This window comes from Micropterus salmoides, unplaced genomic scaffold (assembly GCF_014851395.1).
Source record: "Micropterus salmoides isolate LMB-PRFRI ecotype aquatic unplaced genomic scaffold, ASM1485139v1 Ms_hic_scaffold_13, whole genome shotgun sequence".
In the NCBI taxonomy this organism is placed as follows: Eukaryota; Metazoa; Chordata; class Actinopteri; order Centrarchiformes; family Centrarchidae; genus Micropterus; species Micropterus salmoides.
The window spans coordinates 19,267,077-19,293,362 of NW_024040374.1; the positions used below are offsets into that span (position 1 = coordinate 19,267,077).

General features: G+C 41.9%; 1 protein-coding gene across 5 annotated transcripts in view; it reads right to left on the bottom strand.

The window, feature by feature from the left end:
• Positions 1 to 26,286, bottom strand: part of tle2a (TLE family member 2, transcriptional corepressor a) — a 46,752-nt gene that overhangs the window by 8,882 nt on the left and 11,584 nt on the right. The window contains exons 2-8 of one of the 5 annotated variants that reach the window (XM_038716000.1): positions 21,101 to 21,264; positions 6,983 to 7,046; positions 4,287 to 4,331; positions 2,252 to 2,314; positions 1,707 to 1,811; positions 1,006 to 1,219; positions 608 to 624 (exon numbers count right to left, since the gene is read on the bottom strand). In XM_038716000.1, the coding sequence (XP_038571928.1) occupies positions 608 to 624; positions 1,006 to 1,219; positions 1,707 to 1,811; positions 2,252 to 2,314; positions 4,287 to 4,331; positions 6,983 to 7,046; positions 21,101 to 21,264 (672 nt within the window). The remainder of the gene's footprint in view (positions 1 to 607; positions 625 to 1,005; positions 1,220 to 1,706; positions 1,812 to 2,251; positions 2,315 to 4,286; positions 4,332 to 6,982; positions 7,047 to 21,100; positions 21,265 to 26,286) is intronic. The other 4 variants (XM_038716002.1, XM_038716004.1, XM_038716003.1 and 1 more) reach the window with 4 other exon arrangements.

The following is a 26,286-nucleotide window of genomic DNA, read 5'->3' on the forward strand; positions in this document are numbered from 1 at the left end:
AGAGGAGCAGGAGGAAAAGAAGGAAGGAGAGAGGGGGAAAGAAGAGGAAGTGAGGGCAGAGAGGACGGAAGAGAGTGATAATGAGGTGAGAGGGACTGCATAAATCATGTCAAGCTCATAAGCTGTGGAGATGAATGTAAAAGAATTTCAGCCATCATCGATCGGCCAGCTCACTGTAAGAGTTAGAGGGAGAAACAGAACGCTTCAAACTGCCTGAGCGTGCTTTGGCAATGATGCAGCTTTTTAAACCAGTATTGTCACAGTTGTGCAGTGGTAGTGATATAGTGTCGAGGTCTAAAGTGTCGTCATGCAGGGTCCAGCATCAGTGACTGAAATCCTAGTGTATAGAAGCCACAGAAAGCAAAATAAGATGTTTTTATACTTTAATGTGAATGCAATTTTAAGGACCAAAAAATCATAAATCCATATTTAGAACTTATTATTTGCCTTAGTGAATAAAAATAAACATTTCATATTGTCTTTTACTTACTTTTGTGGAGTGGATACCCATGTACAACACTGAATTTGCATACATATCAAAGACCACTGAACAAATAAGTGTAAAAGTGTGAGTGTACTTGATATAAGTGTAGCCATTTGTACTCACTGGTCCTGCTTCACGGTCTGTTCATTCCAGGCAGAAGCAACAAACACATCCAGGTACCAGGCCAGAGGACAGCAAATGCCGAGGACACACACACACACACACACACACACACACACACACACAAATGCAAGATTATCTGCCATCACTTCACATCACTCTGCAGCTGATGACTCAGTGAAAAAATATCCCTGAGGAGTGTTATTATCAGCAACACTCCTGTGCCCTGCCAAATATCCAAAGCAAAGCCAATCATCAGAATGCATCGAGCCAAGCCTCAGTGTGTTTACTCTACTCCCAAGAACGCAATCCAACTCTTGTGTCCCAGCCCTAAACTCATCTAGAGTTTTACACTTTTTGCTTTGAGAAACAAACATGTATCATTTAAAGCGATCCTGTACCTCTGTGGTGCTCTGCAGCAGCGGCAGCCGCGACTGCTGCCTCTAGGTGCGCTCTCTCATCCTTGGCAGCCAGTTGGGCCCCTAGGGCCCCGGACAGGGCCAGCAGACCGGATCCTCCGCTGAGTGCCAAGCCGGGGTGGGGCAGTCCTGATGGGTGTGGGCCCATTGGCAAACCCTGGGCATGCTGGGAGAGGTGCTGGGCCTGAAGCTGCTGCTGTAGAGAGGATGAAGAAACAGAGAAGAGACAGAAGAAAGAGATCTGGGTGACTTACAAGCATTGGAAGAAGTGGCTGAATAGGAAGGGATCAAGAGTAAGAAAAGAGGAAGGGAACTAAGTGCTGCGATATGCACGAGAGGGGAAATGCTGAGGTCAAAGCAGTGACTCTTCAGGAGGGGAAGCTCTGCAGCCAAATCAGCATGATGGGAGATAAAGTGACAAATAACTAACTGGATTATTATTTAAAACTAAATTTATTGTTTAAAATTCTCCATTAATCATATGGGCCATTTGATAGGGCCAATCTTTTCATCGTTGATGCTGTTCATGTACCTGATAAGGCCACTTGAATCACAAAAGTCTTAAACCATCTTGGTCGGTGGCCAATAAATCAGAATATTTTAGAGAGGGCCAATGGATCTTTGCCTCGGTAAAAGCAAAAGAAAGGAGGGAATATAAATAAATGGGAGGATAAGGTACACACGCTATGAGGCAGAGGGGGGAGCCCACGTACCCCTATCGAAGCATTTAGCTCCCCCATGGTCACCTGTTTGGCGCGCTCCATGGCCTGGACCACCTGTTGTTGGTGCTGTGGAACAAACCAAGAGGTCAGTGAGGGCAGGTGGATTCAGAATTAAATACTCTGATTTAAAATTAAAATGTTTTCCCCCTGTAAACAGAATTAATATTAATGACGTGTAACATTTCTTAATTACTGTGAAAAAGTATTCATACTCTCACAGACAGCATATTTGAAATTTTTTTTCGCTCTGGGAATCATGGGAGCGCATGCAACCATTTGGCGATCGAGAAACGTGCTTTGAAGTTCTATCCATCTGCAGCTGTGTGTGTGTGTGTGTGTGTGTGTGTGTGTGTGTGTGTGTGTGAGTGAGTGAGTGAGTGTGAGAGAGATTGTCTGAGAGATCATCTGTTGTGTGTTTGCATGTGCACACATTCTGTGTTGGCTGCTGTCAGACAGGAGAAAGAGGGCTGGATGCAGTACAGTGTGTGTGTGTGTGTGTGTGTCACCTCCTGTGACAGGAATGGGATGAGCTGGGCACAGATCACGTTCAATCGCTTGGCAATCTCCGTCTGGAAAAAAAAACAAAACAAAACAAAAAAAGATACTGTTGGGTTAATGAACACGCACACACAGCCAAGTTTGAGTTCGAACAAAAAGAAAACACACACTTATAAAAAGGTCTCAAACACGCTCACTCACACACCGTGGCTGTGGCCTGTTTCTCCCAGGGCCGGTGTGGTAAATATTTCAGCTGCTTACATTTGGTCCATGCAAATGGAAACTCTGCCAGGGAGTTTGGCTAAAATATTCATGGACAGCATCTGCTGTGGCCTCAGCCAGCCCACACAGAGTGTGTATATGTGTGTTTCTGATGTGTCCTTGCATGTCTGTTTGTCTGTGTGTGTGTTTGCATTTTGCATGCTTGAATGTGTGTGCGCGTGCAAGTTTCCTGCTGGGGGTCAGGGATTCTTGCTGTGGGTGTGTGTCTGTCTCGATCTGCTCTACTACACAGCCAACAGCAAACTCTTCCTCGTTCCCTCTCCCTCCTCCTCCTCACCAACATAATCTCTCTTTCCATCTCACTCCCTTTATTGCTCTTTCCATCCATCTCCCTTCCCAGTATTAGTGCAGTTATCATTGTTACAGGTGCTGTCATGTGATGTCTAACACACACACACTCGTTTAGTGGCTGGCCCAACAAGGCCGGTAATGATATGCATGCAGAGATCATGACAACATCATTATGGCCACAGGCTGTTTGTCTTGTTGACAGCTAGAGTCTGCTGTCTGTGTGCGTGAGAGAGAGAGAGAATGCAAGACCCCCACCCCCCCCCACCCCATTCTCTCTAAGTGATTTATTGATGCTGGACTGAACTTCCACCCCCTCCTTATTCTTGCTCTTCCTCTCTCATGCTCTTTCTCTCATTCCTCCCTCCCTCCACTCTCCATTTTTCAGCCAGGCAGCACCACCCCAACCCCCACCCCTTCCTTCCTTCCATCCTCTGAATCCATCACCCCCCACCCCAAGGGAGACACAATGATTTCTTGTTAGAGAACTCCAACTACTAAATGACATCTTCAGGGGAGAGAGAGAGAGAGAGAGAGAGAGAGAGAGAGAGAGAGAGAGAGAGAGAGAGAGAGAGAGAGAATGAAAGGAGAAGGCGGAGGAAGGAGAGGAGGAGGAAAAGGGCAGATTGGATTGAAGGAATGACAGCCAATGAACGAATGATGTGGGAGGGAGAGAAGTAATACAGAAAAAAGAAACAGAAGGAAGGCGGGGGAGGAAAATCGAAAAGGGGGGGGTGGCAGTGGCGGCGGAGGCACGACAAAGGCGAAGCGAGTGAGATGGTAAAATGAACGGAGAGGGAGAGAGAAAGAAAGGGAGAAGAGACGGCAAGAAGGCAGTGACCTGATTTAAAGTGAAATTCAGCATGGACTGTATGTCTGCAAGGAGACAGAGGTGGAGAGGAGGGTGTGCAAAGACAAAATAGAGATAAAGAGGGAGAAAGAGAAATCAATGGAAAGGAAGGGAGACAGACAGGCATGGTGAAGAAATGGAGATTAAGAGAGAGCGGCATTCAAAAGACAAAGTAAGACAGCAATTGAAGGGAAAGGGGGAAAAAAGGGATAGGGGACAGAGACACAGGGCAGGGAGGAGGGAGGGAGCACAGAGGTAGTAACAGACAGGGATTTATGATTCATGGGAGGGTGTTGTGGAAAATTGAGGAAGGGCAGAGTATTCACATCTGTCTGTGGTGGGGAAATTAATTGTGTTTGTGGATCCCATTAACGCCTCCACAGCATAACGCCGCTATAGAGGTCCATCAGAGAGAGACTGACACTACAGTGGTAAAGAGACAGGAAGAGAAAGAGAGAAAGGGGTACAGACTTTCCTGTAAAATATAAGTTACTTTGAGTGGAGCTAATTGCGGGCCAAAAAAAGGAGGCGGTGATAATAATAAAAGCTTCAGGTGTATAAGGAAAGAAGGACGAGAGAGGAGGTGAGAGACATTTAGAGCAAGAGACCTGGAGCTCACTCACCTGTTTGTGCATTTCAATGTTAAGGCCGTAGGACATCTCGTAATACTGAAACACACCAGACATCAATTAATATACAAGAAAATCACATGATTGGCATACACAAACTCATGTGAAGAGTACATAAACCTCAGTTTTTTATTATTATTATAATATAATGAATATTTCCTATGTGGATATAGGAATATGGACATCATTTTGAAAGACTGAATGAGGAATGCAGACTTTTGTGGAATAAAAACAAAGCTATAAATACACTATTTACTCCTATTTGTTTTCTAAAAACTGCTATTTTAGGAATTTACTGAAATTAAACTATATATTTGTGATCCGTTCATCTTCCATCTTATAAAAATAACTAAAAAAACCCATACAAAAACTCTTTCTTCAAGACAAGAACCAATGACAAATTACCCGACAAAAAACATCTCATTGTGCCATGACGTTATGTGTGACCCTACGTTTACATAAATTGGCATTTCAGTCATTGTTTTTATACAAATAAACTCAAAAGTGTGAGCCCTGAACCACTCTAAATCTTTTCCTCTGCTCCGAGCTTCAGGAGGACGCCAGCCCTCGCATGAGCACTCTGAAGTGCCCATATGTCCCTAAAAGCACATTACCACTAATTCCACCTTGACTCTGCTGAAAGTCAATGACACTAAATTGACCCTGAGGTGCGTTTCAGGAAGCCAGAAACTGGAAGCGAGGCAGGGAAATTTTTGCCAGGCAGAAGGAGGTGATAGACTATTGCAATAATCATGTCTAATGTGAGCTATTTGACCCTGGCTTTTACCCGAAGGTAGAAGGAGCTGTGAGGAACGCAGGAGCAGATGCCACAGAGAGAGAGAGACATGTGAGGGTCTCCCTCTCCCCCTATCTTTAGAGATGGATGAAAGGAAAGAGGAGAGCATTTTAAAGTCAGATGCATCGAAAAGTGACAGGTTGACATTTGCTTTTCAGCGTGGCTGGTTGTGGAGAGAAGAGATTGGCAGTTAGGCAGCCAGAACAGGCTGGCAGGATGCGAGAGGAGATGGCAGGGGTCCTCTCTCTCCAGACATCTTTCCTGGCAGTTAGCGTTGTTTGTGTGTGTGTGTGTGTGTGTGCACATTTGTAGCACAAGCAAGCAACTATGCAGGCGTGTGTATCTGTTTGCTTTCTGTGCACGCTTCCCTGAGAGCGAGTGTGTTTCTCTGTGCGTGTGCGCTCCTCGTTCGCCGTGTGTCTGTGTGCCACCATAAAAGACGCCTTTCCTGGCAGCTGCCAGCTCTGCTTGGCAGTTGGTGTGCCAAGTTTCGCCTGTTGCTTAGCAACATCCAAACTCATCCAAACCCAAATCATCAGCCAGAAAAGGAGACCTGGCCTGCGCTTGATGCTAGCTCACTCCACATGGTCACATGTTTACTTCTATAACTTCCCCTGCCCTCAGTGATGAGACGCAAAAAGCTTCAAACTTAGACGAACATTTACAATGAGTGGGCAAATTAAGCAGCGGTGTCAGAATACACCGTGTGATCACACTAAACCCTAACAGAGCAGTGTGGGAGGGAATGACTGACAACCAGTGACACAGCAGTGTGACAAGTCTGCATAACTCTCATACATCAACTACTCAAGTATTGTTATTCATTAACCAATTAATCATTTGATCTTTAGAATGTCATAAAATAATGGAAAATACCCAACACCATTTCAAAAGATGATACTCTCCAACAGTCTTAAGCCCAAAGTCTTTTATTATAGTAAAGTTAAAGAAAACCAGCAAACATTCAAGAAAATTTGGGATATTTTGCTTACAGGATGATGTCAACGATTGGTCAATTAATTTTCTGCTGATCAACTAACTCAGCTCTAGCGAAGTTCAGCAGCAACTTCATAGCACTATTAGAGATAAAAAAGTCCACAGGTTGGCTTTAAGTTCACATGAACTCTTGTTAAATGCTCCATTGTGGCTTGAATTAAAATCAGACAGAGGCATCCAAACATTACAAATTTGCTATTTATCACACCTGTGCTGCTTACTGTAACAGACACAGACACTCAAGATGGGAGTTGTTTCCAATACGTCAATACTAGTATAATATAAAATACAATATAATTCCTAGCAGGATAATACTTCTTTTTTAAAAACAGGGTTTTCAACAAAAAACTTTTTTTCATTTAACAAAAGAATCCAAAGATCTCAAATGTTAATTGTTCTCTGAGCACAAGCAGTTGAATTTCTGATTTAAAATTGGGAACAATGTGATCAAAGAATAAAGAAAAGTATGAATCAGATCAGACAATGGATTCCAGCTTTCAGCACTTAGGCATTTGATACTCTGTGCTGTCAACTCGGTGGGTTGGTGCCATAGACTGTACATGAAGATGGTTGGTACCGAAATGTTTGAGGTTCTATAAACAGCCCTAGACAGATGTGGATACACATCAGCAGTATAGCCCACGACTACATATCTCAGACATGAAAAGAAATACGCTCAAACAACAAGCCCAAGACTGCACGCCCATGTAAGTGCTGTTTATTCTGCAGTCCTATAATATGGATGTGTGTGTGGTCTTGCGGGTGGTTTTTGGTGGGTGTTGTTTGGCAGCTGTTGGCAGATGAAAGGGATTCAGCGGACTTGGCACCGGACTTGAGTGAATGTGGAGAGACATGGCCTCTGTGTGTGTGTGTGTGTGTGTGTGTGTGTGTGTCTCACCATCACGTAGTGTCTCTGGATCTCAGTCTTCTCTGTAGCCAGTTTCTCACATTCCATTTTCAAACTGCAACAGAGAGAAGAGCAGAAAAAATAAAGACAGTGAGTTTTGCTGTGTATCATATCCCAAATAAAAATACAAAATGCAATTAGCAACATGACAACAAATTACTCCTTACTCACTCACACTCTCTGTCACCCCTCTCCTTTCCCTCTCCCTACTCTCTCACACTCGGTGGGGGAGGAGGGAGCGGGGTGACTGGGGTGCTGACAGCCCATTATCACCTCAGAGCAGAGCAGAAATAGACAAAGTCACGCTTGGAGCTTGAAACCCAGCCAAGACTGCAGGCAGGCACAGCCAAGGTGTCTCTCTCTGGACAATTTTCAATCTATCCATGTGCCCTCCACTCCTCCTCATTTTGTTGCTTCCCCAATTACCAGCCAGTCCGTCTGTTTCTCTCTCTGTCTGACCGTTCCCCCTTCTTTCACCTTCGACAGCACACTTCACTGAAGTCGAAGCTTCTGCTTTAAGTGGGTCAAAAGGGCCAATTCTGTCTGGATATGTAATAAATCTGCCTTTTTCTGTTTTAACAATCACTTCTCCCTTCTTGTGTTCAGGACATGACCTGTGTCTGCTGCTTAGTCTCTGAGCATGTCAGGCTACCACAGCTACAGCGAGGGCCTGGAAGCACTCACTAACCCCACCCCCACCCCACACACCCTCAACCACCCACCCACACACCTCTCCCAGGTGTCCTATATTTCTGTCTTTCTCTCCTCACACCCAAACCAGCCCCCGGTGTCCTCTAAAAATGGATAATGTCAACGGCTGGTTTTGCAAACACACACAATTCCATTTCTAAACCTGTTTGCAGATCAGGTCCAAGTACACAAACACCTCCCATGTTACCCATGCAACTCTCTCTCCTCTGACTACCTACAACTCCTCCTCCCTGCCCAGAGAGGTAGTATATTTAGGGCTCTTGGCAGTTTACACCGGCTTGTTTGCAGGCGGCAGATAGATTGATTTGGGGAGGGGGGGGGGGGTCGATTGGCAGAGGAAAATTAGAATATGATTAATACCGCAACATTACACCCAGCCGCAACAGGTAATAACGGCTCCATCCGCTCTACTCCTCCTGCACCGTGTGCACACACCACACACATACGCAGATATAATTGACTCATTTATCATTGCCAGCCAGTCGAGGAGAAGAGGGACGAGGGAGGGAGAGAAGCAGGACGAAGAGTGGGAGAGGGTTGTGGTGGTGGTGGAGGGGGTAGTGAGGATTAAACCCCCCCACCCTCTAGATTTTATTACAGTGGAATTGCCTCTCGGCAGAAGTTACTCACAACTGGGCTGAGAACTAATGAGACTGTGTGTGTGCACGCGTTTGTGTGCACGCACTGCCAGCACGTTTATCACGACATAAACTTGGGATGAACAGATCAATGACTAGACACACGTACAAATAACAGAAATAGTTATTGATCGGCACAGAGATAATAAAATGTTTTGCTGTGATTAGGGCTGTAACTAAAGATTTTAATTAGGGATTAATTAATCAGTCGATTATCGTTTATGATCACTTAATCCTTTGGTCAATAAAATCAAAAGAAAGTGACAATGTCCATCAAAACTTTCTAGAGCCTGTGTTTTGCGGATTTTTTCTTACAGTCCAAAATTTAGTTTTTATAAAGCAGAGAAAAGTATCAAATCCTCACATTTGACAAGCTGGAAACAGAGAATATTTTGCAATTTTATTTGATACATGACTTCAACAAAGTCTAACAATATTTTTTTTATTATTACTACTACTACTACTACTACTACTACTACTACTACTACATATGCAGCAGTAACCCAGTTGGGATCTAAATGCGTAAAATCAGTCCTCTGTTTTTGGCAAGGCAATCCAGAAACTGCACAATAGAACTGCAAGGCTGCATAGCAAATGTGTATACACACACACACACACACACACACACACACACACACAGGGTGCAGACGGACACTTCTTGCGCTTACAGGAAAGACCCCAAGGTCGCACTCAGAAAGAAATAACCATTCCCCACAAAATGGACTTCAAGGAATGAAATTACTGTGTGTGTGTGTGTGTGTGTGTGTGTGTGTGTGTGTGTGTGTGTGTGTGTGTGTGTGTGTGTGTGTGTGTGTGTCATTATGTGACTGCAGGAGCATAAAAGTGAGAAGGGAAGAAAATGAGGGAGAGAGGGGAGGAGAGTGGTGAGCAGGAAGTGGGTATTTCATGTCAAAATGATTGCCTGTAATAATTAGTGTTTGGCTCGGCACCATTTACTGAGAGAGAGGGAGGGAGAGAAGGTTTGGAGGATGGAGAGAAAGACACAGCAACACAGAGAAAAAACAAGACTGAGTGAGCGAGCAAGAGAGGAAGAACCAGCAGAGGAGGAGATGACGACTGTGTGTAAGTGTGTGTGCATGCGTGTGTGTCACGGTGGGCTCAGTTCCTCCAATCTTTCACTGTCGGTGACAGGAGATAAGATGATCAGCCGAATGCGCTACAAATCTGCAGCCTGCCAGCCTTCAGACAGCTCTGTCAGTGCTGGAACTGCTACTAAAAACAGTACTAAAAACACACACACATACACACACGGAGCATGGAAGCATTTAGGTGTGCATACTTGTACACACTAAACCAACATACTTACAGCACATAGTGCATGCATGTAGGCACACAGAAACAAAAATGCACAAGCACACATCGTATGTTCACCCACACATCCACACAAACCTGTTAAATAAAACACAGCCATGAAAACAAACACACACACACACACACACACACACAGGAGAGCCTACAGACAGTGAAGCATCTAATTAAGATCCTGCACTTTGTAGAAATGTGCCGACTGCCTTTCTAGTCTCCATGTTTGAAACAGGCTACTGGGTATTGTAAAAAATGTCAACTCTTTCCTTTCCAGTGTTTATTTTTCTTAATACTTTTACTTTCACCATTCCCTCATTGATTATCGTACTAAAAGGAACAAAGGGATGTTTCTATAAAACGCTTGTCCGTTGCTTTTGGTTGTTTGAGAATATTTTTTAACTGTGTTCACAGAGATAACATTCAAGAGAACATTGATTTTTTTGCACAAAAAAAAGGCATCAGAGTGAGCAGGACTGCAGACACATCATTAAATGAGTTGGTGCCAGTTGATAGGACAATAATAATTATGTAATTTTGTCTCTTGAAAAGTAAGTATATAGTTGAATTAAAGTTCTTTGTCAACAAGCATTGGGCAAGCGTCACCTTAAAAAGCCATTTTAAAAAGGAAAAAAGTTGTTCTTCCACCAGCCAACTGGGTGTCTGTTCTAAACATATGCACAGAGTAGAGGAGACTGAAGGGTAAGGCTTTCCCAACATAAAGGTTTAATGACACTGTTATCCTAGGATATGTACATTTTATTGTGACAGACATTTCTAGTTATATCTAGGGCTAGGTATAGAACCACTAAATATAGACGTTGTCAGCGGTAACAACATAAACAAACGGTACTGCGCATGTGCATTACTCTGGCCCAAAATTAATTTCCGGCAGACTTCCGCAAACGCACAATTCTGAAAGAGGCCCAGTCTGTCCCGAGTTACAGCCTGGTTACAGCCAGTCTTACCAGCATCGGAAGCTGCGGGGGAGGGTAACTCCGGTGTCGTTACTTGTCTATTAAACACGAGAGGAGTCCCTTGGTTTTATTTTTGTTGGTCAACTTTTAAATTGAACCTCAAACGGAGTATTTATTTATTTTTTGCTTACTGGGATATAGAAAGATGGACTCCTAGGAGATTTGAACTGAGATAAGGACTCATTATTTGGTGGTTGAACTGTGGGTTTTGTATTGAGCGCTCACTGTATAACGCACTGTGGTGAACTTAGTTTTTCTTGTGGTCTGTAGGTAGGCCGACCTGATATTATATAATATTATTTAATGCCATGACTTGACTTTCTCATATTATTAAAATTTGATACTTCACATTTCACCATTGCTCATAATAATAATTCACCTAATTTCATCATAACACAGACCTGACCCACAAGAAAGAGCAGTGTATGTTTAATCTATCTAATATTGTGTTGGTCATACTATACACTGCTTGTCCATTTTTAATAATAAAGAAGGTAAAGAGCTTAAAAATAAATTGCATTTTAAATCACAATAAAAAGCGCAATTAGACTATTTTCCAAATTCGTAGCTGGAAATAAACGCTTTATCAGATTCTAACGTCTTGTTGACCAATTCTTTTATCGTTCATCTTCTCATATAAAATCATTATTTTGGTAACTTTACGCTCTATGTTTTTATATTTGGGAAGTAAGGTATACAAAATAGCATCGATTGGTAAGGTACGTACTGAACCTCAGGCGTCAAAGGCTGCCTAATGATGATTTTCATTATCAATTAATGTTCACTATTTTCTAGATTCATCTATTAATAATATGGTCTATGAAATGTCAGATACCCATCAAATGTTCTCAAAGCAACATGTTGTTCTGACAAGACAGTTCAAAACTGACATATTCAATTTAAATCATATAAAACTAAAAAGCAGCTAATTGTCTCATTTAAAAAGCTGCAACCACAGAATGTTTAGCATTTTAGCTTAATGAATAACTTAAATAATTAACAAAATTGTTCATTTCTCTATCAATTGACTAATCAAATAAGGACTAATTGTTTCAGTGCAACATTAAAACAAATAATGAAAAAGCATACATCCTGATTAACATTATTCTCACAAAATATGAACAGTTTTTATGTAGAAACACTTCCAGGCAAGTCACTCAGCACTAAAGCTACTGATCCTTATTAATCCTGACATACTGCTACCAAGTCTGGTTCCACAATCACTTGTTCTGCAGTCTGGAGCCCATCGTTGTCTTGGCAGACAAGCATCATAAGTGAAGTGACAAAAGTGTTATACAAATACAGAGCTACCAGCCAGTAAAGAAAATACACACACACACACACACACACACACACACACACACACACACACAGCCAAGTAGTGACTGCACCAGTGTTGTGCCTTTACAGTTTGAGGACCCTTTAGCCCATCAGCCTCCAGCTATGCGACTGGTTACTTTACATTAGCTATTGATCAACCTTGACTCTCAGCTCCACTGGAAAAACCTTCAGCTTCTCGCCTATGTGCTCTTTCATCATCTCTCAAGGGTGTGTACAAGAGCAAATACACACACCTGCACAAAACAAAGCTGGGATGTTGTTGTGCAATTGCAGGCAAACTGTACCCCTCTCTGCTACCAGACTCACTGTAAATGCTGCTCTTTCATAAATGTTTGACACACACAATTAAAAACAGGGAGAGGTTGAATCACACAAACCAACCCGAAAAATTAAATGCACACAAAACACGAATGATAAACCCTTAGCCCTCCCTAAAGCAAATATAATTTCATCATTTGGTGAGTGACAGACATGCAGTTAAACACAGAGGATGCCTGACTATTATCTAATTATATCTGTTTACGTAGCATTTCAGGACACACGTACTCTAAGGATACTCCGCTTCAGAGCCTCCTCCGGACCTTTAGTCAGTGCAGTTCAGACATTACTAAGCTTTGGTGTATAGGCATTAAAATTCAATGTTGACATTACAACAGTCAACTGCAGTTAACTCCTAATCAATAAGTGTTAGTATAACTAATTCCTAATAATCTTAATAAGTCTTAATATGCCCCAAAGATATTAGATTACATTTGAGAAGGTGGACCTATTAAATGTATGCTTTTGGTTTTTTTAACAATTAAAATCAATAATCAAAATCATACCTGCCAACGCTTAGGTTTTAAAATACAGGAGTTTTTTCCTGGTCTGGTTTCCCGTCTGCCTATGCAGAGAGCAGCTGCACCCCTTGGATCAGGTTGTGGTAACAGGTGGGTTGATTTGTATGTAGTGTGTGGATTGTGTGTGCAGATTGTGTTTCATTGAGGATCTGGCAACTTAGGAGACGTCAGGCAAACATCCAAAACTTGGATCCATGTATGACGATAATTCATAATAAAGTTTGCGGGCCATGCAAATTACAGGTATAACAACAGAACAGGAGGGCGCCAGAAAGTACATTGAATTTTGGGAGAAACCCGGGAAAAACAGGAGTATTGGCAGGGATGCAAAATAACTGCCAATGAATTCTCTGCAGAGTGATCAGATAATTAATCAAATAATATTTTCAGCTAATGATTATTTTCATTAATGATTACACATTTCTTATGATCATCTAGTCTATAAAATGTTCAACGATAATTAAAAGTCCAAGGTGACGTCTTCAGATTGTTTGTTGTGTCCAACCAAAAACACAAAGATATTCCAACCAGCTAATGTTTGGCACTTTTGACGGCTAAATTAAACTTTCTGTCAATCCACTAATCAATTATCTGACAAATTATTTCACCCCTACTGTGAACGAAGACGACAGGGGATTGACCAGTGACAGCAGTTTTATACGAATTAGGTAAAACACAAGATCAGAGGTACATCTGGACAATATCATCAGTCTCTCTGCTCGTTACTGTAAGCTACGGCCAAAAGTAACTTGTAATTTGATATTGTGGCGGCAAAATATTTTAAAGATAAAAACACACTCACTGGGGGTGCGTGAGGCAGCAGTTACCACTGCTGTGTAGTATTTGGGCAGCGATGAGTGGAGGGGCTCGTAAGTGATGAGTGGCAGCGTGTTAGCGGAGAGTGGGGAGCCTATCTTACTCTGCAGACCACACACACAGCCATATATCAGTCATAATGCTACACGTGTGTGTGTGTGTGTGTGTGTTTATAGAAAGAGAATTACAATAATGAGAGGTCTGTGTCAGCAGCTCCTCCCATCTCCCCTCAGTATGCTGAATACAGCCTGTTTAGATTGTTAACACACACACACACACACACACACACACACACACACACACACACACGCACACACAGCTCATCAGTACTAATCCCTTCCCTGTGTCTCTTTCCTGCCATCTAATCCAACATCTATCAGAATCCGGCCACCTTCTCTGCAGACAAAATACACAACTAAGCCCTGCTATTTCTGGACAACATCTATTTGTGTGTGTGTGAAGATAATTGGGGAGGCCAGTGTATGTGTGCAATTGTGTGTTAAGCACATGCATCAGATTGGGAGTCTGTTTGAATGGGTCAGTGTGTTCGTGTCTGGCTTTGTGGGTGTTCAGGTCATGTTTTCCCTGCAGTGTGAATAGTGTACAAGTGGGTCTGATTCCATGAAGCCGTAGCCTGCATTCAGATGCATATCTGCGCTCCAACCTTTGTGCTATAGGGTTAAATATGGCCACTGCTTATCCCACTGACCACTATCTGCGTGGACATTTCCAAAACTGCTGCCTAACTGACTGTCCAACAACTTTTAAGTGTTACACCATTATGAAAAGAGTCAAGTGGGTTTACTCTGCTGCTTGTGATGTTAAAGGATATCTCCAGCTGTTACTTTATTAGGTACACATAGATCATATTGTCTACCTTTGTTGATATAAATGGGGTGGACAAAATACTACATCTCATATAAAGGATGTAATAAAGTTCAACAGCACCAAACTGCAGCCTCCAGAAGGACCATGCATTTGAATCAACACCTCTGTAAAAGAGCTTCAACAAAACCTGAACATTATAACATTATAAAATTATGAAGGGAATTATTATCATCATTATTATTATGAAAGGAATTATCAGTGAGCAAAAGTCATTCCAATTAACAGGTTCATACCTACCTGACAGATTAAACATCGGACAGATACGTGAAAAGATATCTGATAATAATCTGTTCCAATAACTGTTGCTATTGTTATGAGCTATGGTTACAGTTTCAGCTTGCAGTTGCAGTCATAAGCAGCGTATTAATTTGCTGTGCGTTTGTGCTCATAACAGCCTGTGGGCTGTTAGAGAAGCCTGTAGGAAGGTTAAACAAATCTTTCCTGGAAACCTGAACCAGGCTCGCTGGAAGAAGCAGATGAAATCACAAGCTCTCTCTTGCTCCCAATTGTGTTCTTAATCTCACATTCATTTATTGTTTATCTTGCACGCTAGTTCTCAATACCAGTGCTTGGCAAGAGGGTGATGCTCCAGGTGTTTTGTAACACAAGGTGTAACACTGAATGGCTGCCAGTGGAGCTGATCACACCGTCTCAACCAACAGATCCAGGGGTGACTCATGTTCACTGAATGGCTAGATTTGTGTAGGTCAGTGCTGCTCACAGAAGCTCTGCAAATTTATATATATATATATATATATATATATATATATATATATATATATATATATATATATATATATATATATATATATATATATATATATATATATATATATATATATATATATATATATATATATATATATATATATATATATATATATATATATATATATATATATATATATATATATATATATATATATATAGAAGCTAAGGAGGTGGCCAGGATTACAGCCTCTAGTGTTGTGCTGGAAAAGTGTGGGTATGTGGAACCTAATTTGGCAGTGGATCATGTGGTAGGACTGGACAACAGGAAACACACGCTTCATTTTTTTTTGGAAGGGACTGAGTAGAAATATTCAGGAAAAAAAACAACACCCATACCCTGATATCTCATTTCCAATTATTTTATCATACATGATGACAACAGTTAAACCACAAATTGTCTTCCTCCAACCTTGATGATGACCTTGAAATGTTGACACCATTTGTGGTAAGGGAGTTTTCATATCCATGTGACTAAAAGAAGAATTAGGACTATATAGTAGTGGCCAAGTTTATTAGTGGACCAAATCCATGACAACCCAGAGTTGAGACCAGGAGGCAGAGTCGCAGTCTAACAAACTTCTCTGCCCTTCTAATTCAGCAGTTACCCACCCCAAACCCTACGCAGAGTCGCAGTCTAACACACTTCTCTGCTCCTCCATTTCAGGAGTTACTTAGTGAAAATCCTATAGTGACGGTGTCTGCCCCCCGACCATCGAAATTATTTAAAAAGGTAAACAGAAGAGGAGCTGTGCATAAAAACCTCATAAAAATTAAAACCACAAGAGCAATAGTGCAAACGAATAGGAGAGTTAAATGTGGACTCTTAAACATCAGATCTCTCTCTTCTAAAGCTGTACTAGTAAATGAACTAATATCAGATTATGATATTGATTTATTTTGTCTTACTGAAACCTGGCTGGGTGATGGAGAATATGTTAGCCTAAATGAATCCACCCCTCCCAGTCATATTAATACTCACATTTCTCGAGGCACAGGCCGAGGAGGTGGAGTTGCAGCTATCTTTGACTCTAGCCTACTAATCAGCTCTAAACCTAAACTAAACTATAACTCATTTGAAAGCCTTGTTCTTAGTCTTTCACACCCTAGTTGGAAATCACTGCAACCAATTCTCTTCGTTATAGTGTACCGAGCACCTCGCCCGTATTCTGAATTTTTTATTTTTTTTCAAAGTTTTTGTCAACTTTAGTCCTTAAAACGGACAAAGTTATTATTGTAGGAGATTTTAATATTCATGTGGACGTTGAGAATAACAGCTTCAGTACTGCGTTTATCTCTCTCTTAGATTCCATTGGCTTCTCTCAGAGTGTTCATGAACCGACTCACTGTTTTAACCACACCCTCGACCTTGTTTTGGTGTATGGTATTGAAATTGAACATTTAATAGTGTTCCCACAGAATCCCTCTTTGTCCGACCACTGTTTGATAACTTTTGAGTTTGTATTGCTGAACTACACGCCATTGGGCAAAAATTTCTATACAAGATGTCTGTCTGATAGTGCTGTAGCTAAATTTAAGGATGCGATTCCATCAGCTCTAAATTCATTATCAAGTCACAAAGTAACGGAGGACTCCTATGCTAGTTTCAGTCCCTCCCAAATCGATCATCTTGTTGATAGTGCTGCAGGCTCGCTGCGATTGACACTGGACTCTGTAGCCCCTCTAAAAAAGAAAATACTAAAACAAAGACAGTTAGCTCCATGGTATAATACTGAAACTCGCAAATTAAAGCAAATATCACGGAAACTTGAGAGGAATTGGCCTTCCACCAAACTGGAAAATTCTCGTTTAATTTGGCAAGATAGTCTTAAAACTTATAGGAAGGCCCTCCGTAATGCTAGAGCAGTGTACTACTCGTCATTAATAGAGGAAAATAGGAACAACCCCAGGTTTCTTTTCAGCACTGTAGCCAGGCTGACAGAGTCACAGCTCTATTGAGCCAAGTATTCCCATAGCTCTCAGTAGTTACGACTTCATGAGCTTCTTTAATGATAAAATTCTAGCTATTAGAGACAAAATTCACCAAGACCTGCCCTCAACTGGCACCAACTTATCTCTTAACTCAGGAACCTTAGAAACAGCTGTAGAACCAGATATATGTTTAGACTGTTTTGCTTCCCTCAATCTTTACCAACTAACTTCAATAATTTCTTCATCTAAACCATCAACCTGCCTCTTAGACCCCATCCCGACTAGGTTGCTTAAAGATGTTTTACCCTTAGTCAGCACTTCTATACTAGATATGATCAATCTATCTCTATCAACAGGCTATATACCACAGTACTTTAAAGTAGCTGTAATTAAACCTCTTCTGAAAAAGCCCAAACTTGATCCGGATGTTTTAGCCAACTATAGACCTATATCTAACCTTCCATTTCTCTCTAAGATCCTGGAGAAAGCAGTTGCTAAACAGCTGTGTGACTTTCTACAGAGCAATAGTTTATTTGAGGATTTTCAGTCAGGATTTAGAGTTCATCATAGCACAGAGACAGCACTGGTGAAAATTACTAACGACCTCCTTATTGCATCAGACAAAGGACTTGTCTCTGTACTGGTTTTATTAGATCTTAGTGCTGCATTTGATACCATTGACCATCAGATCCTATTGCAGAGACTGGAACATTTCATTGGCATTAAAGGAACCGCTCTAAGCTGGTTCAAGTCCTATTTATCAAATCGATTTCAGTTTGTACATGTTAACGATGAGTCCTCCATGCATGCCAAAGTTAGTCATGGAGTTCCTCAAGGATCTGTCCTCGGACCAATCCTCTTCACTTTATATATGCTTCCTTTAGGCAATATTATCAGGAGATATTCCATAAGCTTTCATTGTTATGCAGATGATACTCAGTTATATCTATCGATCAAACCAGATGAAACTCATCAGTTAGCTAAACTTCAAATGTGCCTTCAGGATGTTAAAACCTGGATGACCTGTAATTTTCTAATGTTAAACTCAGATAAAACTGAAGTTATTGTTCTGGGGCCTAAGCACCTCCGTCACGCATTATCTAAAGATATAGTTTCCCTTGATGGGATCGCCCTGGCCTCTAGCACCACTGTGAGGAATCTTGGAGTTATCTTTGATCAGGACATGTCGTTTAAGTCTCACATTAAGCAAATTTCGAACACCTTTTTTCACCTACGTAATATTGCGAAAATCAGGAACATCCTGTCTAAAAATGATGCAGAAAAAGTAGTCCATGCATTTGTTACTTCTAGGCTGAATTACTGCAATTCTTTATTATCAGGCTGCTCGAAAAAGTCCGTTAAGACTATTCAGCTGATCCAGAATGCTGCAGCACGTATTCTGACAGGAACCAGGAAAAGAGATCATATTTCTCCTGTCTTAGCTTCTTTGCATTGGCTTCCAGTAAAATCCAGAATAGAATTTAAAATCATTCTTCTTACCTACAAAGCTCTTAATGGTCAGGCACCATCTTATCTTAAAGAACTCATAGTACCTTACTACCCCACCAGAGCACTGCGCTCCCAGAATGCAGGGTTACTTGTGGTTCCTAGAGTCTCCAAAAGTAGACTAGGAGCCAGAGCGTTCAGCTATCAAGCTCCTCTCCTGTGGAACCAGGTTCCATTTTGGGTTCAGGAGGCAGACACCATCTCCACATTTAAGAGTAGGCTTAAGACTTTCCTCTTTGATAAAGCTTATAGTTAGGGCTGGCTCAGGTTAGTCCTGAACCATCCCTTAGTTATGCTGCTATAGGCCTAGACTGCCGGGGGATTTCCTATGATGCACTGAGCTCCTCTCTCCTCTATTTTCTCTCCCTCTGTATGCAACCTCATCCCATTATTGCATGTTACTAACACAACTTCTCCCCTTTCTGGTAGTCTTGTGCTTTCTCGTCCCTCTCCTCTCTCCTCCTATCACTTCCTGCAGGTGTTTCTGGCTCTGGAGCTGTGGAGTCTGGATCTGTGGCTGCGGGTCACCTGCTGCCCCCGTGTTCCTGCTTGACACCCTCTGCTGCAACGACTATTGTTACTAGTCCTATTATTATTATTATTGTTATTATAATAATTAACACTACGACTGTTACCATTAACACTACTATAAATATCTGTACCATTTTTTCATTTAGTCTATAGGAACATCACCTTTACTGTCTGTACCTCTGTGTGTGTATATTGTGTAGGCTGCCTCCCTCCCCTCCCTCTCTCCTTCCATCCCTCTCTTTTTCTCTCTGTTGCTCTCCTGCCCTCTCTCTCTCTCACTCTCTCTCTCCCTCACCCCAACCGGTCGAGGCAGATGGCCGCCCACCCTGAGTCATGGTTCTGCTCGAGGTTTCTGCCTCTTAAAAGGAAGTTTTTCCTTGCCTGTCGCCTAGTGCTTGCTCTTGGTGGGAACTGTTGGGCTTCTGTAAATAGCATCATAGAGTATGGTCTAGACCTGCTCTTTTATGAAAAGCGCTGTGAGATAACTGTTGTTGTGATTTGGTGCTATATAAATAAAATTGAATTGAAGTATCTTTTAGGTCTTCACAATATCATCAAGTCATGACTCTCACTGTCCTAAATGAGGTCATGACATTTTTTTTTATAAATAAAATGCTAACCTGAATTAGCAATCAACCAACATCCAAGTATATTTAACTTGTCATACTGGAAAACATCAGAAGTGAGCCAAAATGATAAAGGAAATATAAATGTATACTTACTGATACAACGCTTAGTAAATTTACTCATTTACTTATCGTTATATTTATCATCATCATCTAAACAAAGCTGATGCTATATCTTGATATGGTTTTAGGTCCCATCTTTCAGTCGTTGTCATACATGTAGGTGGGGATTCAGGCATTTTAGACTTAGTGTTGGTTGGACTGTGATTTTGAGCTTGTGGTGAGCAGAATGGACAGAGGGATAAGGGGAAACGCGCGCACACACACACACACACACACACACACACACACACACACACACTTACTTGTGTGTACAGGGAAGCAGCAGTAGCCACAGGGGTTAGAGGGTCTATTGGACAAGGGCGCTGTACAAAAGAAGTTTGAAGTAGGACAGAAAGAGAGGGAGGGATGATTTGTGCCAGCTAAACCAAAGCAGGATGAAAGGAGAAGGGGGGGTGTGGGGGGACTGTGAAGGTGTGCCATGAGAACAGAGATGGGATGGACGGAAAGAGAGGGCGAGATAGAGTGGGCTGCAACTCCACGGCCAGCCCAAATCCCACATTCAAAAAGGCATTCTGGGCACATTCCTGCACATCAAGCAGCACACCATACCGTAATGCAAAAAGAATAGCCTGCATATGTGCCCCTATTGGTCCAGGAAAATGTGCCAAGAAATTTAGTCAAAACATCACATATCCTTGCATCATCAGAGACTGAGTGTGTGTATGTGCGCACGTGTACATGTGTAAGGCAGGAAAGCAAGAGAGGGCAAGGAAAACAATGTGTTGCCTGGCAAAAAAATAGTTGAACCTGGCTTAACTCTTAATCCATGTTCATGTTAGATTACTAATCTTAACGGTGTAGTAGTACTGTTTGCTGATAACTTTCCAGAGTTGTGAAATCCTGTCTGAAGAGTATTGTTAAACCCTGTGCAGTGTTTTGGCTTCTGATAAGCCGTCAAACCCATGGATCTGTTACCCAAAGTGGCCTTCATGGATGTATTTTTCATCTCAATGGTACCTGAAGTAACACGCATATACCAACACCGCCTCTCAAATGTTGTTTTTGGTCTGAATGCCCAGTAACACAAAGAGAAAACACCAGCACACACAGGAAAAAAAAAAAAACACATTGTAAAAACTCCAACACCCACCTGTGGTACTGGGTCTGGAGGAACTGAAACTCCTCCTTGATGCGGTCCAAAGTTTCTGGATAGGTTAGTTTCAATGACTGGGGCGTCCCCGATGCCGCTGCCGCCGCTGCTGCTGCAGCTGCCACCACTGAGGCGGAGGACCCCGGGGGTGGCTGCAGAGGTGCCTGAGAAGAGAGGAGACAGCCGACTTAGGGATCTGACTTGTAACATTTATAAGTAGAGCATAATTGGCAAAAATAACAAAAACAATTCTTGACATATGATTTCAAAATTGTGTCAATATCCTAGGGGCAATACCTGAGAACTTTGCTGTGTAATAAAAATGTAAAGGCTTCACTCACACAGTTTCTTCAAACTAAGGAGCTGCATCTGCAAAGACCATTACTAAACAACTACAGGAAGCTCAGCATGTGTGTAACTATGTGAGGTGCTGTCTATTACAGAGACACCATCAGCAGAGCCAGATGTGAATCAGTCACCAGGACTTGGATGAGAGGGCGGAGAGGTACAAGAGCTTGTTAGCCAAATGAGCATACTTCGTTCTTCTACTCAGTCTTGGAAATTAAACAGAGTATAGAGAGAAAGAGAGAGGTGGGACGGAGCAAAGTGGGTGTGTGTGTGTGTGTGGGGGGGGGGTGCTTAGCCTCCCAACTCTGCTGAGTTCACAGCAATTAGGAGACTACATCCATAGGGGTAATGCTGCGGGACAGGCAGACAAAAGAGGGCTGAGAGCTGGACTAGGAGGGTGGTGGGGGATGTCCGTCTGTCAGTCTATTTGGCTCTCTGTCAAAATAACAGAGTGCAGAGGCCAACGGGGCCTGGGAGAGCCGGTTCACAAGCTTCTTGATGGTTAAGTATGATGGTGAGGTTTAAGTGGTAGTAATATACATTCATTTTCTTCCAGGAAAGCACAGAATACAATTTTTTAAGACTTTTTTTATTAAATTTTTATTTTATTAAAGGCCAAAGTCTTTTCGCTCTTTTTTTCCCAGCCTGTGATGGGAGGTGTAACAACAGGGGGAAGATTGTGGGAGGACAGAGATTCTATGCCAAGTAGGATTGCTTGATCTGATAAGAACCCCAAATAGCTGAGGCTATTACTAGACATTTTATAATCAAGAGTTCTAAGAATAAGCCTGTAATGTTGTTGAATTTGTGCAAGAGCTTTATGTGGAGTGGACACTGTTACAATCCAGATGCACTTTTCTTAAACTCCAGCAGATTGCAGATACAACTTGCCAACCAGAGCCACAAACACAAACTCTCACACACACACACACACACACACACACACGGCAACAATTTTTTCTCCAATGTGAATCCTTAACTGGTAGTGATGTAGCTTTGTTTGCCTTTCTCTGACTGCCTGGGGATTTATTATAATGGACTCAATACTTGGAATAAATACAAGTTAAGAAATATAGCTGTGTTTATTATATAGGTATGTTCATTACAGCACTGGCCGAACACAGTCTGGTTGCTAGTGTGTAAAAGTGAAGCTAACCGGACTAGACAGGAGCAGAGTTTTCTTCCCCTCTTTGTCGCTTCCTATTTAAAATATTTCTTCCATTTTCCACCTAGTTCTGGGCCTTAGCTTATCCTGTTCCTTCCCTTGTATTCAAGTCTACTATAGAGCTTCTATCCAAAGACTCACCATAAGCAACACTTTTAAATGTGATAAAGTTAAGTTGGTGAAGCTCTCAGCTTTTAGGCTGCCTGGCGCAACATTTTTGAAATCCCTGTGTATAAGACAATTTTGTGAATTTATGTTGAGCAAATAATGATATATAAAGGACAGAATGCAAAGTAAATGACTACACGGCTTATAAATTTGTATCAACTCACTTCCACTTATGCAAGCTGGTAAGAACAACACTGAATTCCCATGGGAATCCCAAAATGAATCTGCCCAATTTTCCAGCTCAACAAAACAGTGTACAAGCCGAGTTCAATGACAGTAGATTTAGTACATGTGGATAGCACTGAACGACAGCAGTAATGATTAACTTAGGATATTTTTTTAAACAAAAAAACATCTCACATCTTCATGTCGTACACATCAACAATGTCTGTCACGCACTGATGAAGTTTAATGAACAAGTTAATCACAACATCACTCAACTCCAATGCCAGGGAGAGTGTATGAAAGGCATTTGCATGTCAGCATGATGAGAGCAGAGCACACAAGCACCTACAGTCCATACATGCATGTGTAAGGATACGTGTGTAGATATGACAATGTGGTTCAGCAGGGGAAAAATTATCAGAGGAGAGGAAAGCAAATACACAGGAAAGATGAGGAGAGTGTGAAGAGAGATAGAATAGAGCAGAGAGGTTGAAAGAAAACAGATAAGATGAACAGAAAGTAAAAAAAGGGACAAGTGAGACCAGCAAGTGAAAAAGTCAGAAATATACAGAGAAAAGGAGGAGAAAACTGAGAATCTGTTTTGAAAGGAGATGGAAATAAGAGAGAAGAGAAAAGGGAAAGAGAGAAAGGTAACACTGGAAAGGAAAAGAAATGAAAAGAAGGGAAAGGAAAGGAACAAAAAAAGAAGATAGGAGAGGGTCTGTGGCCTCATTGTTCCTCTTTCTAACAAGCTGCTCTCAATCTGTCGGCCAGATCCCCCTCCTAGAGCACAGACAGCCACACACACACACACCCCTTTTCCTTTACCCACAAACCCACCATTACACACACACACACACACACACACGCATTTTGTCAATCTCGCTCACACGTACACACTACCCTTTCCTCACACAAAAACCCATGATTAAACACACACAGGCTCCCCTCCTCTTTCACACAATGCACACACAGAGCAATTACTCTCCACAGGAGGAAAAAAAGAGCACCAAGGCCATTTTATAGGAGGATGGAAGGAGGAAGAAAGAGGCCACTATGCTCCATCTCTCCTTTTTATCACTCCCTTTCCCCCTTGTTCTTTTCAACATATTTTGTGGTTTTCTTTTTTAACACAGCTGTGTCTCCAGAGGGCAGGTGAGAGGAGAAAGAGCATCTTCCTCAGAAAATGGAGGCATGGATGAGACATAGAGAGAGTTGATCTATTTTTTTCACCCTCTTTGGTAGAGGAAACCACGGTCTCTCTGCTGGTTCAGCCACTCAGGGCCTTATGCACCACTCCAGTCTGCTGGTTAGACTTGTTATGATGATTCACACCAGACTACACTGGATCCATGTGACTGATGCCGTCTCTGAAACACAGGCAAAGCAAAGATCATATCCCAGCATGCATAACATCTTTTCTACTCATTACTTCACTCCCATGGACCACTACTATTAGTCTGTCCCAACTTCTGAGCCGCCAAACAGCTGAGCAGGCTTTAAAGTGAGAGGTCACATCGCCGCGCTGACCTGGTGACCTCTGGGAATGGATCTAGGCTGGGAGCCTCACCCAATAATCCTACACTTGGTTATTCCCTCCCTCACGGCCGTGTCCTGGCTGCAAAGCAAACAAGAGACATGGCGTCTGCCCTTGAACAAAGCTTACATAGTCTGAAAATCTCTGTTACACAATTACAGACTAGAGCTTTCTGTGCCTCATATAATCGTAAATTAAGGTTCTGTAATAGTGAGGAAGGATTGCATGAGGTTGGTCGGCGTGAGGAAGGAAAGCTTTTCTCTGATGTGATTAGAGATCATCTGATTACTCGTCTGTTTAGATAAATCAGTGGGGAGGCGTTTACAGGCCTGAGCAGCCCAGCATTGTTACCAGAGTCGCTGTGATCTGTTCTGTTCCAGAAAGCCAGCTGAGAAAAGTAGAGGCTAAGGGTAAGGGTTTAAGGCCACCTATTCCAAAGGCTCAATGACGAAAGCCTAGATATGAGAGAGAGAGAAAGAGAGATATCTATCTATTCATCTATCCATCGATCTATGTCAAATCAGATGTATAGTCATGCACAAAAACATTCACACTAATCTCTCGCTTAGCCCTGAAAGGCCTAAGTCAATTGCAATGATTAAATGGGGACCTGATGAAGGGATGAGAGCGAGAGCCTGAATGAGTCATCTACGGGAACAGGAATGATTTAAAATCAGACCACACATCCCTTTAGGATAGGAAACAATCCAATAAGGCTGTTTTAAAGGATCCTATTTTCACATATTTGGTGTTGAAATGACAGGTAGGTACAAAAAGTTTTGGATACTGTGTTAGTTTGAAAACGAAAATGATCTCCGTCCTCACCAGCGTTTTAGCTGCGTATCAGACTTGATCTTCATCAAAGTAAATACATGTTATTTACACAGTATAAAATATTATATAAAAATACCAAAACATAAACCTTGTCTCTAGCATTGTGTTTTTGCTTTGCATGACTGATAAGACCCAATCAGGAAGATAGATGTGAGTGTCTGCGTCATTCTTTTAAAGTCCTACGTTTTTGGTCTTCGCATTCACCGTTTTAGTCTGGATGGGAGGTGCAAACATAGCAAAAGGTGTGTGTTTTGTGGATGGAGCCTGAGCAGTAGATGGCTTTGGCTGACAGCGGTGAACAGCTGCAGAGCCAGCAACTTATTCCTTTAGGGCAATTGCGCCCGTCAAAATTACATCCACAAAAGGTGCTCCTTTTTACCAGGTGTCTAACAACATTATGGAAAGGATCCCTATTAGTGACTCACAGCGACACCCTTTGCTTTTAAACAAGAAACAGAACTTTCTCAAAGACAATTCTCGCTCTGAAATCTCATGAGGCGAGCTGTTGCAGGAATCAACGGTGGAAACAAGGGAGAGGAGTTTGTTGTGTACATACAGGAGCTGCTAGCAAGACTATTTTCTAATGTTACTCCAAGATTAACTGCTCTCTCCAACTCTGACTCACGTTTCCACCAGTCTTCCGTTCGCAGCTGCAGGCTGAAGCAATCTACTGCACCTGTACCTACTAGTCATTTCGACATGAAAATTTGTAAAAACAGGGCCCAGGTAAAAGAATAATGAAATAATCCTTTAAAAAAACACGCTAGCTGATGAGAAATAGCTGAACACTAACAGCAGCACTGTGCTCCCAGGACTGCAACGTAACAAATCAGGTTAAATACTCTGCACACACGATATTCATGGTCACATGGAACAAAATCCATGAATGCAAAGACATATACACAAACGCACATGAACAACATAAATACACATAACATAAATATAAATGCATGTCAGTACACATTAAAT